General features: G+C 38.7%; 1 protein-coding gene across 1 annotated transcript; it reads right to left on the bottom strand.

The window, feature by feature from the left end:
* Window positions 1–448: 448 nt before the first annotated feature.
* On the bottom strand, window positions 449–2,477 carry LOC103700165 (uncharacterized). Its single transcript, XM_039116623.3, has one exon. It carries the CDS (start codon window positions 2,173–2,175, stop codon window positions 1,486–1,488), a length of 690 nt encoding a protein of 229 aa, XP_038972551.2. The 5' UTR covers window positions 2,176–2,477; the 3' UTR covers window positions 449–1,485.
* Between the last annotated feature and the right edge of the window lie 11,959 nt (window positions 2,478–14,436).

Raw genomic sequence — 14,436 nt, 5'->3', positions numbered from 1 at the left:
TACTAACTAGCAACCCTGATGGGCTACATGCATGGCCAAGGGTGCATGTAGTGTAGGTGTAGGCAATAATTTTTTCTTTACCAGCCGCTCTTGCTCTATTTGTAAATGAGTAGAACTCACCCAAAGAGCGTTAGTTTAACATAACTGCTACGATGCACACCCACGTTTGCACCCACTTTAGTTACTCGTGGGGCCTACGTATTGGTGAAAAACGTCCCTAGGGTGTTCTGGCAAAATGGATTCTGTGAGTATTTGTAAAATCTTTTATATATTATAACATCTAGATTGGTAGCTCTCGGCGGAGGGGACCAATGTAAACATTTCCTTTGGAGTGCGGTCAGCTGACACCAACCCTTCGTCGCTTTTGACCAAAGGTCAGACATTTAGTTAGGGAAATCATATCGATTGGGAAAAAAAAAGAGCTTACGAGAAGAACTCCTTTTGATAGCTACTGACCTTTGTCCCCTCCTCTTTCTAGATAATGATGTATTGATATAGAATGCTACATATTTCAAGAGATGAGCTCATCTACTCTGTTATTCTTGTTGTCATGAAACAACCCTTGTGGTAGGTGTTCATCTCTTTGTGGTTAGGCTCAAGGAATTCTACAACAACGAGAATTATATGAGGAAATATAGGTATAAGCTTTTTGCATGGATCCTACATCGCCATTATTCACACTAGTATTATTTAATTCATAGTATCCCTTCATGTGGAATAAGCGACTGTAAAATTGCCTAAACTAATTTAACACAAAGAATAGTGCTCGACCCGTCTGACTCTATATATAAAACCCAAAGAATGTAATTATGTAGCGAATAATATTACCATCCCCACCATGTATTGAAATAGTAAATTTTTGTTATAACCTAATTCATAATAGTTCTTCCAATTAAACAGCAATGAAGTCGACAACAATCACCGTATGAAGGTTAATCGGATAACTTGCTTGAGATTTGAAACTCCAAAACCCAAACAATAAACATGATGCCGGTTATACAGGCCGCATCACATTGCTTGCAGCCAAGCATCACACACGTACGCGCATATGCAACATGCATAGTCGCACGTAAGAAATTATTAAGTGGATCTAATTCATTGCGGATCTAGTATAAAATAAATCTATCTAATAATTTCATCTTTACAACGAAATGAATCCATCTAAATGATTTCATCCTATTTTCACAGTCGATCTGATTCATCTAGCAATTTCCCGTTCGAGGGAGACCTCGCAAAACCTAAGCTAAATGTTCTCGAATTAAACTGCGCCCTTGTTTGAGCCATTGGTTGTCCATCGACTTGCAGTTGCTTTACAACTTAGACCATATACAAGACTACAACTGTTTAAAATAAAAAGGAAAAAAAAAAGGCGAAAGGGACAAAATGAACAAAAGCTCCTCAGGTCCTCAGCCCTTCATTATTACACTTCTCTTTTTATTTTTCTTTTTTATTTTTTTATTCTCTTTACACACCCCCATCCTTGTCTCATGTGCGGTGGGGCCCCTTCTTCCTCCTCCTCCTCAACCCCACAAACCCCACCACTCCCCTCCGGATCCACCCCCCTCTCCTCCTCTCAGTCGCCGCCTCCCCTATAGTCTCCAGCTTCGGCCTCCACTTCGCCGACTGGCACCTCACTAACCTCCGGTACTCCTTCTCCAACGCCTCTGTCGTACAAACCCCTCTTCCATTCTTCTCCTCCTCCTCTTGCTTAACCTTATCAACAAGAAAGAACTCGTCGGAGACCGTTATCTGGAGCGTCCCCTCCGCCGTCTTCTGGACGTCGAACGGCCTTATGACGGCTTGCTTCTTGATGCCGTTGGGGTGGTTGAGGGTGGTGAAGGAGGAGGCAAAGGTGACGAAGGAGAGGACGGAGTGGAAGAAGTGCGAAGGGAGGAGGAAGTAGCTCTGGCCAGGCTGGAGGTGTTCGCAGGCGGCCAGGGCAGGCACCTTCTGGCCGATGAAGAAGGAATCTGAGCGGCAGACGAGGTGACGGGGATATTCTTTCATCAGCTCCGCCGCCGCCACCGGCCGGTGGTACACCTGTACCCGGCCGTCGGAGCCGATCAGTCGTACCGGAGCTGGGCTCCTCCGGATACCGCCGCTGGGTCGGCAGCGGGCCCCCGTCACGTGGAAGCCCCATGGTATCATCTGGAGGCTTAAGGACTTGAGCCCCATCGCATCTATCTCCTCATGGAAGATTGAACTCCTCCTTCAACTCCCCGAAAGAGAGAGAGAAAGAGAGAGAGAGAGATAGGTTTAGGTAATAGTAGGAACAAGTACCAAAAAGGAGGGGAACCATTCACTCATTCAGGGTGGTAAGTAGTGTTTATAAAATGGAGAGAGCAGTGCTATATGTGTCTCTAAAACAAGAGAATAAAACGTGAATAAAAGACCAGAGAGAGAGAGAGAGAGAGAGGGAGGGAGAAGGCCCGGGGGGTGGTTGGGTGGGAGGAGGGAGGATGAATAGGTCTGATGGTGTGAGCATTGAATAGCTTCACTATTATATAGAAGGGAGGTTTTGGTATCGTCAGGTGGATACCGCTATATCGTTGTCTTTCGGACCTCATGGTGGATTTTTTTTTGGGTAAATATGGTGGATTTTTTTTGGAGCCTGGTTTTGGGGGAGGTGTTTTCTTTTATCTTCCCTTTTTTTTTTCTGTTTTTTTGCCGACCTTTGAGCTTGGGTTGGTGTCAGATTTGACAGTTTGACCGAGATTTTCAAAAGTCTGTCTCTCATCGCCGTCTGATCTATTTTTAAAATCTTTTAAGGATCCGAATCTCTAGAAACTTGTCCGTGGTCTTTTCCACGGCGCCGGATGAGGCCTGAGCCGTATAGTTTGGTTTCCACCACCTCCGTCCACGTGTGGGTGGTGGGGTAGAATCTTAGGTCGTTGACCAGGTCGGTGTTGCCCGGCCGGTATGGGTTCAGGTTGGACCCAGATCTCCGGCCGTTTTAGACACACCACGAACCGATTTCCGTTGATCAAGTCGGACAGGTTTGATCTTTTCCCAAACCTAACCTAAGCAAAATAGACATCCACCCAACTATTAACAAACGAACTAATTTCTTCACTGGAATACTTTAAATAGGGCTGCTAATGCTTAACCCATTTAACCCATATGAGAATGGCATGGATTACCTATTTTAATAAAATACGCACGTATAGGCCTGAATTTTTATTTATTTAATAAATAGGTTGGATTCGCATTGATAGATATTCAAGTCGACTCATATTTGGTTCACTCTGATCAGATTGCTACCCTACCTTTAAATTTGTGCAACACCTTCCATCCAATCAATGGAGCACTATAATATTCTCTCCGACTCAATCTAGCGACACCCTCAGGATCCACCCATGAGGGATAGAGGTGTGACGTATTGAACCTGGCTTTAATACCATCTGTCACATATTCGCAGTCGAAAAATTTGAAGTTATTGGATGGAGAAATATTCGATAAATCTCTGTGGACCCCCTGTGTACAGTATATATGAGACTATGACATATAGTTGCACCTAAACTGAGCTCATCAAGTCAAACTTTTGCTTCCTTCTTATATGACCGAGCCGGAGCTAAACAACCAAAAGCTTGGCTCAGCTTGGTTTGACCAGTTTAAAATGTAAGGTTCAATTGGATTTGAGCTAGATCTAGAAATAAAATGGATCACGTGGAATCTCACGGTCTAATGTCAATTCTGAACCAAGCCCAACCTAGACACCTCTTTGTTCAATTTTGGATCTTTGACCACAAAAGACATAGAGAAAGTTTGGAGTACCTTTATTCAATCTTGGATCTTTGACCACTCAAGACATTGAGAGAGTTTGAAGTATCAAAAATAGAGTAAGACCGAGATAAGAAGCTTTGTCCACCCGATGCCGTTGCACGACGGGCCAAAGACCTTTGAAGAATACACACAACTTTTTAAAAAGGATGCGACGCGAACGAGGCAGTCCAAGTTAAACCCCTAAATTCATCTCCATAGTGTTCAAAACTTCAAAGCTAGAGGCATCCTTTTGAATTCCCCCTCTCCTCTCTCTTCCTCCCAAGCTTGCATGCCGTGCTAGATCCAACTTCTATGCGTAGGAAAGGAATTAATCCCTCTTTTCTTCCCCCCCTCGTCCCTCTCTACTTGGCCTTGGTGTGACAGGAGGGCTTCACCTTCGCCTATGTCTTGATTTCAAGAAAAAAAAAGGGAAAACAGAAAAAAAATAATGCGGAACAACGTAGTTTAAAGTACAAAGAATACATTCCTAATGTCCATATGCATGGTTGCTTGTCCATCTACAATGTGAAAGTATTTTTAAGGGCGTCTTACATATATAGTAAGCCAAAATGCCTGTTTAAAATAGTGATTTCATTGTTCTATATGTATACGTTCTAATGAATGTATGTATTTGGTTCTTAGTTTTTGAACGACACCAGTGTCTAGTGCGAGAAGAAATCCTCCAGTATGAGCACCAGAGAAAATTGCCTGGAGACGACTTTATTCTTTGCCACGTACGCCCTTGGCACATATCTTGAAGAGTTAAGATAGGAGGGGCTTATCTAATGCAGTGTCATTATTTTCCAAAAAAAACGGCGTCCTTGTTTCCTTCCTCTCCCAAGTCCCTCTTCTTCCCTCCTGATCCCTTTCTTGGTGTCTTTCCTTTCTTCTCTTTCCTCTCTAAAAAAAAATTTCCTTCTCTTTTTTTTCCTCTTCTTACAATCTGAATCCCTCCTCGTTCTCCCACAAATACCGTTTGTCCCTGTTGCTTTCCTTTCTGTGGTACATGGTTTTTGATTAAAATAGAATTGACAAGGGTACATTGAGAATTGCAAAAGTTTTACATTTATTTTTAAATAGAAAACTTGGAGTTTTAATGATATTGAGTTATACAAAGCCAATACATATACGACAGTTTTCTGATATCTATCGTAAGCTTCTTTAATATATATCTAGTAATGATTCGATATATATCTCCGAATAAATTGATACATAGTTTTTAAAATACATTATTCATCAGTACATAGCCTGTAGTTAGCTGATATGATTTACTAAATTAGTTATTCAAGCAATAAAATGGAAAAAGGATGTGCCAACTCCCAAGCAATAAAATGATAACTCAAAAAGTCCTCCACGCAACTCTTGCAAACACCCCCCCGATCATTACCAAAAACACAAAGCACTCAAGCAAGTGGGAACCATCAAAAATATGATTGTTCTTGTCGAAAAGCAAAAGTTTCTAGAGCTGCATCTCGAAATGATCATCATTATAACTTTCTTCCACGCGTGCCATTGATGATCCTAAAAATATTTTCCAGAAAGCTACTTCAGCTCAATAAAGTACGAAATTTGAGGAACGGAAAATTTTATGTAACCTGAAACTGAACGCTGAGGTAACTCATTGATTAGAAGCAATCACTTAAAAATTCGTAGAATAAATGTGCCAGCATTTTCATTTTGACAAAAGAAAATGCTTTGGGGACCAACCTTTGCAGCAATAAAAAAGCTTTATGACCGTATATATCTCATAGGGAGGCTGGTGCTTGGAACCAAAACCGACCGTTGAGTTCCGCTGAGGCCGTGAAAGAATTTTCTTGTTGCTAGATTTGGACCCGTAGCATTACTATTTGACAGATTCACTTAGTCAATGATTTTCCAGCCTTTAGGAGAGCGTAAGTCCTTTGACCATCATTTAGTTGCAATGTTCCATGTGTCAAAAATAGTTGGTCCGATGAGACAAATGGCAAATCCAATTTACTAAGCACTTAAGATTCATTTTCAAATTGACATGGAGCACCTGTTATGCAAATCATTTAGCAGGACTAGATGTTAATGAAAATTGTCGCCGCTCAAAACTCAATTCATGGAAGTACGAGCTGACCGATTGAGCCACTCTGTTTAATTGAGTTGGAGGAGTGTTGGAGTTGTTTTGCAACCACAGAAAACGATTAGAAGGTCGTTAGAACTTATTCGGCTAGGAACTTCCAATACTTTAAGTCAGGCAATGTTTTGAGAGAAAACAGAAGAAATAAAAGTATTAGAGTATGGTATTCGAATTTCTCATAATATCTACGTGGTCCTGTACCTAGTATATATAGAGAAGAATATACGAATTAGGATCGCGTGATTTGCAGACAAGTAATTAAGATCTTTTCATATCTGCTGACCCGGGTGGTTAGAATATTTTTTTTAAGGTACGTCGTGATCAAATATTTTTTTTTATCTGCTGGCTGATTACGATATTTCTTTTCAGGCATGTTAAGATCGCGCTGAGCTATAACCAATCACGGCGATTGTTTCGAGATTTGGTTGGCCGTTGATTTTACTGGACATGCCTAGTTGATGGATTGAGTTGTTAGGCAAGAATAATTTAAGGATGGTGAATCCAAACCATATCAGATTTTTTTTTTTTTTTTTCCATGCAATGCTGGAACATAAACTAAAGCGACACACCATAGAACCAAAAATAAACAAAGGAAAAACGAAGGATCTCTGCAGGACTGAAGGCAAGGACGGCATAAGGGACCCCGTGGAAGATCAAAATTAGTCTTTCTTCCCGCCAACCAATCAGCAGCATAACTTGTCTGTTCAAATACATGATCTACCCGGAAGAACTCTAAATCTGAAATAATTTGCTGAATGTCCATGAATAGATGGTTAAGAGCCTTCGCATACGATATCACCCGGTCCAGTTAATGACTACGTACGTAGGAGTTTCCTTCAAGAATAATTTTTGAGCAGTTTAACATTGAAACAGTTTGCCATTAAACCTTCCCATGCTTCTCTTAACTCCTAGTATGGAACTGAAATAGCTGGGAAGCATTTTGAACCTTCAAGGAAAATTTTGCTCATAGAATTTCTGATCAGGAATCCAGTAGAGCTTCTAGAGCTGCAAGTATCTTAGTGCCCAAGATTAGTGATTTGAGAGTATGCAGATGCCTCAACAAATTCAAGAGCCAATCTAAAAGTTTGTTCAGCTATTCAAGCCGGAATAGTGGCTTTCTGCTAGTAGAATATTCTATCATTCCTGGAATTCCACAGTAGCTATCCACCATAGGGAACAAGTGACTGATATATGAGTGACTGCCTTTGTGAGAAAGGGTTGATCATATCTTGAGAAGATTTAAATTTTAAAGGTGGTAGACAGCCTTGCAGCAATGCACTCCCAGGTCTCTTTAGCGACTCAGCAGCTTATCAGGACATGCTCAATATCTTCTTCAGCTCCACATACGCCACAAAAGGCTGCTATAGGGTCTAACAAGCCTTTTTGTGGCAGTATGATTTTACCTGGTAGCCTCTGCCATTCTATCTTCCACCAAAATAATTTAACCCTCGGAATAGCCTGCAAGTTCCAGATATCATTGAACACCTTCACTGTTGGGAGTTCAGAACCAGAAACGCAAATCAGAAGTTTATAAACATCTCGGGTTTTGTGGTCTTTGTTCCCATTCTACTCCAACTTCCAAGTAAGCAGGTCATCACAAGGATGCTTTGGAATGGCAAATGAACTTTATTCCCAAACCACCTCAGCAGTAAAAATTTCATGCAAGAACCGGACATTCCATGACCTCGGTTGAGTATAATGAGATTAGGTACATACGAGCCATCCATAGATATATCATCATTTATTATAATAAGCCTTCTGTTGAGAGAGGTATTGCTAAGCCAGCCATCATTTAATATCCAAAGTGCAGTCCCATTGCCAATGTGCCACTGAAAGGCACTATTCGAGACCTAGGCTGAACCAGAAATAACTTTCCAAATGGTAGATAAACGACCAATTTGATGGTAAGTAGTGAATGAGCCTACGAATCTGTATTTAGTGGAGACTAATTTCGCTCAAAGAGGAATCATTATGTAACACCGGGTTAGCAGCAGCCATCACCATGAATGCAGTGTGCCTCAGCCTGATCAAGTTCTTGGAAATGTTTGACCAAGTATAATCTCTGTAGTTGGATAAACCTTGAAGATGCCACAGAAGGTTAAAATCACTAAAAGGATGCATTCCAATTATACAACCAACCGTGTCTCATTTATGTCTAATATGTTTTCAACTTTGTATAGAACTACTACTAGACTTTTGGTAACCTAGAAACTTGTCTTCAATTAGGAGGAGTATCCGATCAAACTAGTATAAGAAAAATATAATACAAAGTTTTTTAGCTTTTGGACATTTTAAGAGATGACTGAATGCTATTATCAATTTTCTTACATCCTTGACTTCATTGTTTTATCATTAAAGAATGCCATAAAGTTGATCAAATAAGCCTCATTTATCAACGAATTAGTTAGGGAATGTTAGCTCTTTAGCTGAATAAAACATAACTTCAAAGCTTAACATTTCAAAGTAGACAAGGCTGCATTGTCATCTTGAACGCAGACAGCTTGTGGATTCTAGAAGCACAGCATGCTAGTTTCTCTTTGCATAATTGGAGTGAAACATTATAAAAATGATGCATTCTTTGGACAAACATTAACCATACCTAGTATGCATACATGGTATACTTTAACCCTTCCAAACCCATCTACTTAACGACATTCGATCGGAAAACCACTGCTGGATAGCAAACCAAGAATGCCACATGATTCATTTGAGGTTTAGTAGTCTCCATCAAGAGGTTGCATTGAATATTCTAATCAGCTAGCTTAAGACAAGCTAACCGTACAGTATTATCTCAAAGTTTTCCCCTCCATAATGTCCAAATTTATATTTTAGATCATACATTCTCTCTTACTTGTGAGAAAAGTGACAACAATTCATGGACCAGCACAAGCAGTGGATACTTCTTTTCTGTCCGTGGGCTTTGTCAAATACCATGTTCATCATCATTTATTGTCTTTTTCCCTACTTATAAACTATACCTAACTCTTTTCCAAGCATGTGTTGCTGGTCCAAACTTTCTTTTGACCCAATGGGCGAGCGGCGTCCATTTGGGTACATAGTCTCCCTAACTTGGTGCCCTTAAATCCTCTCGTCAGCAAAGACGCCTTGTAATTTTGTGAACACCGGTTACAACACAACATATTCCAAGTCAGCTCTAACTGGTCTTCTGTAACTCTAATAATTTTCTTAGGATAGTGCCTACAATGGGTGCAATGACCCTATGAAGCTATGGGAACTTTTGTTAAAGAACCCTAGAAACCTCATCTTTTGAGAAGCAATATCACTTCATGTGGTCCACATGCAAAGTTTCTCTCTCTAAAGATTGCTTTGGGGAATTTTAGCTCAAAGTCTGTTCTATACTGCAACGCTATGGTTACACTATTAACAAAACAAAAAAGCACACGAAACCATCATCTAGTGTTATAATAATGCATGTCATATATCACTCTTTGAATGAGATGAAAATATTTTTTTATGTTAAAATAAAAGATAACAACAACAAACTAATGATATTATATGGCAAAATGACTACTCAACGAACTTTTGCCAATCATGTATATTATTTGGTGGTGATAGACAGTGCAATGAAACAAAGGTTCACAAAATCATTATGGCAATAGTAATATTTTAACATCTGTTATTTGAAAATTATTAGAATTCCTTCTCTTTTTCCGAGGAAATGGAGGAGGCAAGCTCCAGTGGACTTCATTAAGAAAATAAAGGATATAAAAAGTGGCCAAGGCCAAATAAAAAAACATGACTACAAGGAAAAGAAGTAACAGAAGATTGGAAAGGGACGAAGATAGCAGCTTAACAGCACTTGAGTGTCTCGAAGTATAAATAACTTCGCAGTAGATAAACAAACAGACTGCTCTCTTTAGGGTTTCTTGGAATTGGTCATCTTTTTGATAATATCAATATTTATTTCCTTCTGATCTGCCGTCACGAGGAAAAAAGGAGAGCCAGTCTGAGCTCGCTACGGTTGGCATGATACACATGCCCAGATTGATGATTTAATCGGACTAGTGTTTTGGAGGTTTTTGGAGGCGGGCAGGAAGAAAACACGAGGGCAACACTCGGAGCCCCCAGCTTATTTTCATGGCTATCCTTTGTCAACCATTTAGCACACGTTGTGTTCACCGAAAGTATTTTCTCTCGCTGAAATATTTTTTTTAAAATGCTGATATTTGAGTATATGATATCTCATAAAGTAATTTTTGTATATTTGGTTGATCAAAAAAAAGTGACACATTTTAGAATGATTTATATTTGATTGAGCATCTAGTTTTTTATAAAAATTATATAAAATACATGTTATGCCTTTAATAAAGAAAAATATTGTACCTCATTTTATCTAAAAGTTTAAAGATATTTTTGGAAAAAAAATTATCCCAATTTTCAGTCAGTGAAAACTAAACTTTCTCATATCCTATTTTGGGTTTTTCTTTTCTATTAAATATAGGAACCTTATTTTTATAGGAAAGCTACTTTTCTATATCTCTTCTTTGAAAACTCCAACCAAATATGAGGTATTTCTCTATTTTTTCGTTAATCATACTTCCCCCCTCCTCTTTTCGTGAACCAAACGAGTCTTTAAACATTAAGAAATAAATTTAGCTCAAATACGCCCCAACAACACTGCTATGCAAGTGAAAAAAATGACCCATCAAATATAAAAAACAAATAGTAGATGGTCCTCTCTCTCTCTCTCTCTCTCTCTCTCTCTCTCTCTCTCTCTCTCTCTCTCTCTCTCTCTCTGTGTGTGTGTGTGTGTGTGTGAAGAATAATGATAAGAGTCAGTCATTCTAAAGAAATGATTCATCAATTATCGAAACATCAGTCGAAGTTTATAAAATAAAATGACTAATAATTAATATGTATTCCACCTTCAAAGAACCAGTAGCTATTGTTTAGCATGTTACAACCTTTGACCAAGCTAAATAGACCTATGAAAGTGCTGGTCTGATAATTTATGGGCTCATGTTGAGATTTTTGGTCCAACAAGCTAGGCTTGGATTAAATATCAAAGCCTGATTTAGAATTGAGCCAATCTCCAATTGGATAATAAACTTGATTCCAATGGTAATGTGGCATCCAACTAGCATCCTAGTTGGAGAGTCAAAGTCAAATCAAGGTTAAGAAGGTGAAAGGCCAAGGGTCACAAGAGTAATCATAAGTTATAGAAAGTTAAGAGTTATAAGTTATAGAATGTGAAGAGTCATGAGTTATTGGAGATTTAATAATCATGGGTTATGGGTATATCAAGAGTCATGAGTTAAGAATATTAAAGGTCAAGAGTTATGAGTTATATGTAAGAATTTTTAGAGTCATATGAAATCTATATAAAGGGTTGTAAGCATCCATTTGTATGGTGTGAATTGAATGAAAATTATCCTTCTTGCAAACTTTATTCTTGAGAGTTTCTACCACCTTCTTCTTGAGTGTTCTTCCTCATTTTTTTCTAACAAAGTGGTATCAGAGCTAGACTGATCCAATGGCCAACAATATGATGGCATTTTCAGCTCCTCAACTCACTAAAGACAACTACAAGAATTGGTGCATCCAAATGAAGACACTGCTTGGCTCGCAAGATGCATGAAAATTAGTTGAAAAAGGCTATGTGGAGCTTGAAGATGAGGCGACTTTGACGGAGAATCAAAGGCAATCGCTAATGGAGTCAAGAAGAAGGATAAAAAGGCTCTTTTCTTGATTTATCAAGAGTTGGATAAAGCTACCTTTGAGATTGTTGCAGCTGCTACAGCGTCAAGACAAGCTTAGAAATTTCTTCAAAATGTATACAAGAGTATTGATAAAATAAAGAAGATTGGTCTTCAAAGCCTTAGAAGTGATTTTGAGTCTTTACAAATGAAAGATTCAGAATCTATTGCTGATTATTTTACAAGAGTTATAGTGATTGTTAATCAATTAAGGAGAAATGGTGAAACTCTAATCAATATTCGAGTGGTGGAAAAGGTGTTACGGTTTTTGGATCCGAAATTTGATTTTGTTGTTGCAGCCATAGAAGAATCCAAAGATTTGGAGGAAGTGACAATTGAAGAAATCATAAGCTTTTTGCAAGTTCATGAGAAAAAGCTTAACAAAAGAAAGGAAGAAAAACCATTAGAGGAAGTTCTACAAATGAAACTTACTATGCAAGAAGATCATGGAAGAACTCAAGAAAAAGCCCGAGGACGAGGTCGAGGACGAGGAAGAGGAATAATCGATCGTGGCTCATCAAGCAATGAAAAGAAGGAGCAAGGTTCAAATTCTATAAGAGGAAGAGGATGTGATAGAGGATGGCTATATGAAAGAAGGTGGTGTGATAGATCTAATATTCAATATTATAATTACATGAAGTTTGGGCACTACTCTTCGAATTGTTGGAGTGCTACTAATCAAGTTGATGAGATGGTTAATTATGGTAAAAAGAAAAATAAAGAAGAAGAGCCATTTCTATTGTTAGCATATAAAGAAGAACAAAGCAACAAAGAGAAAGCATGGTATCTTGATAATGGAGCGAGCAATCACAGATGTGGCAAAAGGAGCTTATTTGCGGAGCTCGATGAATCGGCCGGTGGTCAAGTTACTTTTGGATATTCTTCTAAAATTCTGGTAAGGGACAAAGGCACTATTTTGATTCATTTGAAGAATGGCATTCATATATTTATTTCTAATATTTACTATGTGCCAAATATGAAGAATAATATTTTGAGCTTGGGGCAATTTTTGGAAAAAAGTTATAATATTCAAATGCAAAATCGTACTCTTGCTATAAGAGATTCAAGAAATAGATTGATTGCAAATGTTGAAATGATAAAGAAAAGAATGTTTCTTCTAAACATTCAAAGTGAAGTTGCTATGTGTTTGAAGGCTTGTTTTAAAGATTCATCATGGCTTTGACATTTGAGATATGGTCATCTTAACTTTGGTGCTTTAAAATTTTTATCTAAGCATAATTTGGTGAAGGGATAGCCATTCATAGAAGATCCAGCGCAACTTTGTGAAGGTTGTCTTCTCGGCAAACATCATAGAAGGAGCTTTCCAAATGAAGCAACATATCGAGCATGGGAGCTACTAGAACTTGTGCACACAGATGTTTGTGGGCCAATTGTTCCTATATCTTTTTGTGAGTATAGATATTTTTTCACTTCTACTGATGATTTTAGTAGAAATATATGGATTTATTTTTTGAAAAACAAATCTGAAGCTTTTAGTACTTTCAAAAGATTCAAGATATATATTGAGAAAGAAAGTGGTTATATTATTAAATCTTTAAGATCCGATAGAGGTGGAGAATTTACTTCTAAAGAATTTGAAGCTTATTGTAAATAGATGTGGCATCCAACTAGCATCCTAGTGGGAGAGTCAAAGTCAAGTCAAGGTTAAGAAGGTGAAAGGCTAAGGGTCACAAGAGTCATCATAAGTTATAAAAGGTTAAGAGTCACAAGTTATAGAATATGAAGAGTCATGAGTTATTAGAGATTTAAGAGTCATGGGTCATAGATATATTAAGAGTCATAAGTTAGGAATATTAAAGGTCAAGAGTTATGAGTTACATGTAGGAATTTCTAGAGTCACATGAAGTCTATATAGAGGGTTGTAAGCATCTATTTGTATAGTGTGAGTTGAATGTAAATTATCCTTCTTTCAAACTTTATTCTTAAGAGTTTCTACCACCTTCTTCTTGAGTGTTCTTCCACATTTTTTTTCTAAAAACTCCCACACCTTTTGCCATTTTTTCTCATTTTTTCCACCTTTGTCATCTAGCCAAGGAGGTTCGATAATCTTGCACCTTTGACGGGAGTGTTTTCTTCCAGCCATCTAGTCGAGGAGAAATTATTCCCTATACTACGTTCATTACATGATCATGTATGCTACCAATCACAACTGCTGCTTATTTATGTGGACTCTATTCATCAAGCGCGTATCTTGGTGCACCTCTACAGAAACAAGCAGTTGTGATTGGTGGCATGCACGGCCATATGGTGCATGCAATGTAGGGTTCTTCCAATTGAGAGAGGGTCGGATTCCCCTCTTTCCTTCCATTTTGAGTTCAATCCAATAGGGAAGGAGGGTCGAGGTCCCAACTCTTCCTTTTCTTGCTAGCCGGTGCTAGCTAAAGAGGGGCCAATCATACCCCTACTCTTTCCTTCTCCACCTTCGTGCAAAGGCAATAAGGACAACCCCTTTTTCTCTTTAAAACTCCATTTTTTCCCTCTTCAGAGACCCTCATTCCCTCTGCCTTCAATCTCACATTTCCCGACTATTGGACACCACCCCCATAATATTCTCTCTTTTTCTCCTTGGCCCATTTGCTAATTTCTGCTTATCATGCCCTATGACCATTGAGCTCCCACCCACTGGGTGTTCTATTTTGGGACAAGGCCCTATTCTACTCATTTTGCTTTTCTTCTTCCTCTTCGTGTTGTTGCTCGTCAGTCGTACTCTTTCTTTTGAGCCCTGGTTATGCCCAGTCATTGAGATCCTGACCAATCGGTGGGTTACAACCTTTATTCTCATATCGTGGTTGCATGGTGTTCTTTTGCCCTACAGAGGATGTTGCAGCCTCC

This window comes from Phoenix dactylifera, chromosome 13, assembly GCF_051530095.1.
Source record: "Phoenix dactylifera cultivar Ajwa chromosome 13, Ajwa_hap1_PhDact_Kaust_v1.1, whole genome shotgun sequence".
NCBI classification, from domain to species: domain Eukaryota; kingdom Viridiplantae; phylum Streptophyta; class Magnoliopsida; order Arecales; family Arecaceae; genus Phoenix; species Phoenix dactylifera.
Note: the sequence above shows the minus strand (reverse complement) of the source record. Positions and strands in the feature narration are given on the sequence as shown.

Bases quoted from the DNA above. Each gene is read 5' to 3' on its own strand.
- LOC103700165 (XM_039116623.3), bottom strand. From the start codon at position 2,175: ATGGGGCTCAAGTCCTTAAGCCTCCAGATGATACCATGGGGCTTCCAC.